General features: G+C 32.7%; 1 protein-coding gene across 1 annotated transcript; it reads right to left on the bottom strand.

The window, feature by feature from the left end:
* Window positions 1-1042: 1042 nt before the first annotated feature.
* Window positions 1043-6731, bottom strand: LOC109021376. The gene is made up of 3 exons (XM_019003996.2): window positions 6525-6731; window positions 2726-3223; window positions 1043-1830 (listed from the first exon to the last, which is right to left on the bottom strand). Exons 1-3 carry the CDS (start codon window positions 6610-6612, stop codon window positions 1235-1237), a joined length of 1182 nt encoding a protein of 393 aa, XP_018859541.1. The 5' UTR covers window positions 6613-6731; the 3' UTR covers window positions 1043-1234.
* Window positions 6732-8272: the final 1541 nt, after the last annotated feature.

The following is an 8272-nucleotide window of genomic DNA, read 5'->3' as shown; positions in this document are numbered from 1 at the left end:
GTAAGATAGATTGAGTTGAATATTTGTTAGGTTTTGAGAAATAAGAGATAAAAAGTTGAATAAAAAATATTATAAAATTAAAATATTGTTATAATATTATTGTAAGGAGATTTTTTCCCCACAGTCCCAGCGGGCCTGAGAATAGCAACTACGGGAACAAGAACTGAATGTCTAATTCAGAACAAATAAAGTCTTCAACCCGACTCGTGGGTAGGCTCATCTGGATGCAACCTGCATGAAAGAACGTGTTGTAGGGGATGTGACTCATTGACCTAAAAACCTCTCGAGTAGTATCTAGCTCTTGAGTGCTTGTCTGTGTAGTGGCCGTAATGTACGAGAGACCCTTGATCCTCTGACAGTAGGGATATCAATGGACCATCAAGGACTTTAACGGGGAGAGTGAAATCAAAAAATCACGCCGCATTAATGGCACTATTGTCCGAACTACACGCATCATTAATAACACTGTCGCAAAGCCACATCTCATTAAAGGACTCCATGGGGACAGACATGATCTGTCCCCCAGACTTATTGTATAAATACCAAGTCCCAGATACAAAAAGAATCACTTTGATCTCTAACCCAATTCGCACGACATTAACAATTATTTTTTAATATTATTTTTATTTTGAGATTTGAAAAAGTTAAATTATTTTTGTTTAGAAGTTTGAGAATTCTGTAATGATTAGTTTGAAAGTATTTATATATTTGAATAATGTTTGTAATGATTAATTTAAAAGTATTTGTTTTTAAATGATGTTTAAAAAGAAAATGAGATAAGATGAAATAGTTTATCTTCGTAGGAGTAGACATTTGCCATTTAAGCCAACTCCTAAACTTGTTTTCCTTTGCTCTATATAATGGATTTTATTTCAATTTTTATTTTACACTTAAAGATTTTAAAATCTCTATTTATAAGAATAGATTTATTCGAGATGCAGTCATAAAAATTGAGTTGGGTGAATTAGATTCGTGTTAACTTAATAATTCAACTTTAATTAAACTTGACACTGACTCTATTACTTTATATTTTCGGATCGTGTTAAAATTGCAAAGCCTATTGATTAGATTGATGTATTAGCCTTAACGAAAAGGGGGGCATACACAAGGACACTCATTTTCCATACCAAAATTCTAAAGCAACACATACAAACATATAGACGGGAATGGGTTTGACCTCAACTCCCTTGCCAAACCAAACACATTAAGCCACATATAACCTGCCTTGAAAGCCCTAAACCATGCTGAAAACAAACAACCAAAAAGCAAAGCTAAGACCCAAGCTTAAACCTCCGAAACCATTTCCACTAGACCCAGAAAACCACACCCTCACATCATCCACCACCGGTCCACATAAGGAGCTCATGTCATCGCTTCTCGTGTTATAATAGACACTGTAGAATGCAATTCTGGTCCTCTCAGCCTTGGCTGTGAAGTTGACATTGGCAGTCTGAAAGGTAGAGTTGGAATCAGGCGTGTAATGGATGTTTTGAGCCTGGTCTCCGGCAAAGGCCATGACGGCGAGTGGCTGCTTGCATTTGTCTCCAGCTTGGCCCAAGGAAAACGTCAAGGTGTATGGTTTGTTTGCTGTGGTTTCCACCATCTGGGAAATTATGCCTTCCTTGCCCGAAAGCAATTCGATGGCTCGTTTGCCTTCCGGGACGGTGAAGTGGTCGGAGTCTATGTAGCGGATGGCCCTGTTGGATTCCACATTCCAACCTGGTAATGAGGATATTTCTTCATCAAGGTTGGTGGGGAGTAAGACACCGAGCGAAGTGTTCCTAAACATCCATGGGCCTTCTTCCAAGTTTCCATTGATAACTGCATTGTCTGCAAACGAGTACAACCAATTCAGCAACCCATCAACAATACAATCAAAATCTAAACAATACTTTAAGAGCCCTTCTACGGTTACTATTATCATACAACATCCAAACCAAGTTTGCAAAATCCCAAGTCAAATTGAACCATCCAAAATAACTAAACTAGCCCGGTGTGTTGTCATTACAGCTTTCTGCAAGAAGTAGTATTAATACATCAAATCACCGTAATAATTTACATAAATACGTGACACAAGAAGTATAAAATTTTGACACTTGAATGAATCTTCGTAGGTTGTCCCTCATTTGTGCGGGTGGATATTTTATTATACCTATACAATCATTTTTATATTTTTATTTTAAATTTAAGTATTCATGTAGAATCTGAAATTCGAATAAGATAGAAAGCTCAAAATGATTTTTTTTTTTTTAAATAAAGTATCATTATGACTAATTATAAAATATAAAATAATATTTATAAATCGGTATAAAAGAGACATCACTCACATTGACGAAGTAACATCATTTGATTTTAAAAAAAATGAAAAACTTAAATATTGTAAATTAAATATTATCATGCGGATGGTATATCTTAACCTGCAAAACATTTATAATTTCTAAAATTATTGTAGCATATAATTTTTATTCTATTTACTGTTTTCTTCTGCAACTAGGAGCTAAGCATGAAGACATCTCAATCGACATTATTTGACACGATTACAAAGGACCACCCCATGTCTGGTTCCCCAAAAAAATGAAACCCGCAGAGGATTGGATGCTGCCCCTATAATTCAGTCACTCAAAAAGCATCGCAAACCCTACGTGCCTACTGGGGAGCCATGCATGCGAAAGTCAGTCCTAACTGTTAACATTACCAACTGTTATTTTTTATTTATTTATTTTACCTTTGAGTCTATCGGGACTGAAGAGCTTTTTTATGGCAATGTCATCAATGATGGGTCCACAAGTGGGGTCGTCCTCCATGCCCGGATTCCTAAAAACCAAACTCACATCTTCCTCCTCAGCCTCGAACGCGTAGGCGTAAGGGTCCCACCCTTGCACGTTGTACAGTGTCTGCAGGTCTATTGTCAGCGACGCCGGCGGCACGGACACGTTCAGTGACTCTAGCTGCGCGCAGGTACGAGCCGCGCTGAACGTGACGGAATATATGGATCCCTTCTCCACCTTCAGGTCCTGGCTGATCTCGGCGTCATTGCCGAGCCGCACGGCGTGTCTGCCCTCGGGTATAATGAGGATCATCCCGCCCTGTTTTTGGCCCGCTTCGACGAGCTCTACCGTGCCGTTCGATCTCCAGCTGGGGACCAAGGTGGGGCCTTCTGCTATTGCCCCGTTTGGGAACCCGTTTGATGGCGGCGTTTCAAAATCACCGTTTGGCAAAGGACCTGCATTCAGGATAATGGAATTTACAAGATTATATAAAATATAATTTGTTAAAAACAAAATATCGTCAGCAAGTTATTTCTAGTTTCAACCATTTTCATATGTTTTTTTATATTTTAAATCATAGTGGTACGAGCTGTGAGGGAGAGGGGAATGATCTGACAACACGCAACCACGGTTCAAGTAACGGGCCTGTGCAGTTTGCACTCCTCTCACGACAAAAGAATTGTACGAGTTTAAGATGTTGTACGTGTGCAGATAATCCTTTTCTCTGTACACGAGACAACAACGCTGTCACGAGACACCATACCAACTTGCTTACCAAAAAACAATTTTGCACCGTCTTATCAATCTGTTTTTAGTCGGTGAGACGGAACAAATTTTAAATAATTTCTCGTTTAAACTATACAATTCTATAGAACGTCACCAAAATTATTCTTTTTTTTAATAATCGGGGTGGGGATGGTATAATATAAACACGCCCCATGGATAACCTTATCTGCATATGGACCTCTTGCCAAATGTGTGAGATTCTCTGCAACCTCAAAGAAATTGTTAAATGGGGGAAAAAAAAATGCTAAACTGTTGGAGCATCTCCATCCGCAGCCCTATTTCACTATTATCTCTAAATACATTCCCTAAATTCATCCACTATTCATTCCCTAAATCATCTTTTATTAATATTTTATTATAATAAATAAAATACATTCTTCTTCTAATCAATTAGATTTTCTCTTATACCCATATTTATTATAGTTTGAAATAATAATTTTAAAAATAATTACTAAAATATAAAAATAATAATTTTAAAAATATTATCAAACCCGTAAAAAAATAATTTAAATTTTTATTTAAAATATTCACTATAGTAATAGTTCAAAACATAAGAAAAAAAAATAATTAAATTTATAAATAGAAGTGAGAAAAAAATAATAAAGAAATAATAGAATAATATTATTTTAATATAATTGAGAAATGATTAGAAATGAGATGTAGAAGATTTTTGAAAGATGGGTAAAATTTAGAAAAAAAATTATAAGGAGTGTCTTTTTTAACTAAATTATAGGAAATTTTATAGGGAACCCAATGTGAATGCTCTTAGATACATCATCATTCATCTAAAACTTATAGAACTGTTAGATAGTAATTTTATTAAACTTTTAACTCTCAAAATTATAACATTTCACCGTGCTTCCGAATTCAACATTTACGACAGCCCATTCCATCGACACTAACTCAATGGTAGTCCTTTCACTTTTAGCAACTTCAATTATCTATCAATATGCAAGGACCTAACACTATGACCACACATAATACTAATATATTTTAATCCAGTCGGTTCGACCTGAACTCGTGATGTGGTCTTTTATCTAATATCAATTGTTAAATATCTAATTATTAATCTAAAAGATATAAGACTGTTAGAATACTAATATGGTTAAATTATTTTAACTGTAAGGCTAATAAACTAAACAAAAACAGAGAAATATACAGCACATGAGAAGAAGCTCATGTGCCCCTCTGTGAAGCATTTCTGAGTCGTATACGACAAATAAAACTCGGCATCAGCTTGATCATGAGGCCGCGTTGTTTAAACTTTAAACCCGTGGTCCTACCCAACCGTGTCTGGCCTGGTCTTTTTTTTCCACGCCGATCCTCTCAACTTTGACTCAGAAAAAGGTGCTTTCTTCTTTTATTTTTTACCATATCACGCTGTTTTTAGCTAGAAACTGGGATGATGATAACCACACAGCAACAATGGAAAAAGATACTCGGTGCCACAGACGCTGCACCTTTTTGTTAAATGAGTAATGATATATATATATAATATATTTTTTCAACATATTTGACAATAATATTATAAAATAAAAATATTTGTATAAAATATTATAAAAGATATTGTTTGTAAATCAATTTCTTATGAGCACTGCTATTCCTACAGAAGTTTTCCACCGAAAACTTCTACCGAAAGGCAAAAGTTTTTTTTTTTTTTTTTTTGCTTTTTTTTCAATCATTTTTTTAAACACTTTAAATATTTTTAAAAAATATAAAAAAATCATAAATTCATTTAAAAACATTTCTTAATCACTAAGTAAAAATAAAAAAATAAAAAATAAAATAAAATTGCCTTTCGGTAGAAGTTTTCGGTGGAAAACTTATGTAGAAATAGCATTTTCCATTTCTTATTTAAATTGGAGAAAAAGGGCCCGGATATCAGCCGACCGTGGGTCATTTATCCATCTTATCAAAAAGTGGAAAGATGAATCATACTGGGATAGGGGCCAGGGCCCTTATACCAACCAATTTTATAATTTTCTCGATTCTCGCTTCAAAAGACAATAATTTTTAAAGCTTTTGATTGTTTGGAACTCAAAAGGAAAGGAAAGGAAAAATTAGTGCCCAAAGTTTCTAAGCAATTAGAGGGTTTGTTGATCCGAAACCATGGAGAAATTATAACTTGCTATCAACTATTCAACTCCATAATCGATATATGTCACGGTACCTAACTATTTGAAGTGGGTTCCTAGAAACTTTATGATGCAGATCATTATGTGTTTTGGCAGCAAAAATTATTAGTCACACATTCAACATGGGCCCCGAATTGATTTTCTCATCCTACAATCTTGTTCATCATCAGCAAAGGTGCACAGCAAATCAGAGCGCAAACAGCCAGGTAAAAAAAAGCTAGGTTCTTTATCGTCAGAGAAAATTTATATCGAGTGCTCTGAGTCTCTGACTGATCTAGTAAAACAGGAAAAAATAGTCGAGAAGTGGTGGTGGGGTGGGGGGCTCCTTGGGTTTGAACAGTTGAAGACCATAATCAGCACTACTTGCAAACAGTGAAATCACTATTACTAGAACTTATGATTCAGAGCAACTGCTACTTTGTGCAAAAATACTTGCTACGAATGGGTCTTATACATCATATGAAGGCTCGCGACTGAAGTTACCGAAGGAAAAAAGATGGAGTAATCAGCTTGAAATCGAAACCTCATTGTTCGATGAAATACTAAATGGTGATTTCTTTATCTTTAGAGAGCAGAAAGAATCAGACATTATATATTTTCAGCTGCTGAGCAAACCAATATTTCCGTACGAAAACCCACAAATGAGAGGTGGAAAGAGCAAATGCAATATATACTACCAGATCTCAGAAATGACGAAGAGAAACACAGAAATTACGGGTAACCCACAAATGAGAGGTGGAAACTAATTGCAAATCTTATCTGCAACTTTGGGAGAGAAATTTGGAACGAATAGACAACAATATAGGTGGTGGGCAGAGAAGAAGAGAAAACATACCATCTTCTATTACGATTGCAGTAGCCAAACGAGCAAAGAGAAGCATGAAAAGCGAGACCCATTTGCTTTTTGAGGAGCTCTGATCCATTTTCTGCCCAAAATATCTCTCTCTCGCTCTCTCTCTCAGTTGCTAAGATATCTGCACTCTGCTCTTGGCGACAGAGTAAATGGACAGTGAAGGTGTCTATTTATCAAAGATGCCAGTTCTCTGGTCTTTATTCTATTTCGTTTGTATTTACAGTCTATCTCAATTTAATTCATCTCATTATTATTTATTATTATTTAACAATTTTAACTCATAAATTTTATTACTATTCATAATTCATTTTATTACTATTTACAATACATTTCAACTCATTTTCGAATCCAAACGACAATTGTACTCATTAAATTCATATTTAAATTTTGATGAGAAATATATATTTTTCATGTATCTAAAATTTTCATATTCATAACTCTATATTAAATTAACTATTGAATTATCAAAATAATAATATTATATTATTTTTTAATAATAATTTTTTTTTATATTTTATAATTATACTAATCATATATTAATTAATAATTTAATTTGATTCTTATATTATTATTACAAGAAAATTATAAATTAAATGTGAATAAAAAAATCATTAGAGATTAAAAATAAATAAAAAATAAATTTGATGGGTGAACAATAACTCTTCAAATTTAAAGAAACATATACATTTACTGTAACTCAATGTTTCATACTTATTTATTTGATTAATCTAATATAACTCTCTTTTGCTGAAATGTATCATATTTTATATTTAGCTGGACTTTTGATAAAGTTAATGTCAATGCTGTTACTTTATTTAATCAAAGTGTTGTTAACATGCAAAATGACAGAGGAGTATGAATATTACGAATAATGCTGGATAAGTAATAAGATGATGTATAAATTTATGTATTCTCTTTGAAAATAATAGATTTAATCATTACAAAAATGTAACTTTTTTTTTTTTAAAGAGAGTCATCTTGTAGAAATCATTTTTCTAATATTATTCATGCCTTTTTAATTTAATCATTCTCACTCATATGATAATTTCTAAATGATTTTATAAAATGATCATTTAAATAAAAAAAATAAGTGATAAAATGTAAAATAAAAATAAATAAATTATTTGATAAATAACAACAGCCTTATTATTCTTGGCAAGAGGCTAACGAATACCGTGTACATTTTAAAGAAGAATTTTTCTTCCTTAAATGATAGACTTTAATCATAATGCGAACTTGAGTTATAACTTTATTCAACCCGAAAGATAAAGTGTTGCTAATCAATCAAAGTTGCTTTAATATAATGATTTAATTTGAAAAAAATGGCTTCTTTAATTATTCTTAGGATCGTTTTGATAACATAAGTAATTCATATCATCTCATTATTACAATTTTTTTAAATCACCACATAAAATATAATAAATAATTTAATTTTTTAAAAATATCAAAATAATAATAATAATATTTTATTCAACTTTTAACTTTTATATCAATTCATTTTATCTTAACTCATTATCTAAATAATACCTTAGGGTTCTCACTAAAAACAAATAATAATCATCATGATAGTTTAACAATTAGGTTAGCGTGTTTGGAAAACCGTGGTCTTGTAGCAGGCTCGGCTCACCACCCTTTCACAGGATTTATTTAGTTTTTTAAGGAAAATTTTACTCATTATCTCTACATTATATATAATTTTTTATTTTTTTCTTTTAATAAATATATAGTGT

The sequence above is a fragment of the Juglans regia genome, chromosome 3, assembly GCF_001411555.2.
Source record: "Juglans regia cultivar Chandler chromosome 3, Walnut 2.0, whole genome shotgun sequence".
NCBI classification, from domain to species: domain Eukaryota; kingdom Viridiplantae; phylum Streptophyta; class Magnoliopsida; order Fagales; family Juglandaceae; genus Juglans; species Juglans regia.
This window is presented reverse-complemented; position numbering and strand designations above follow the sequence as displayed.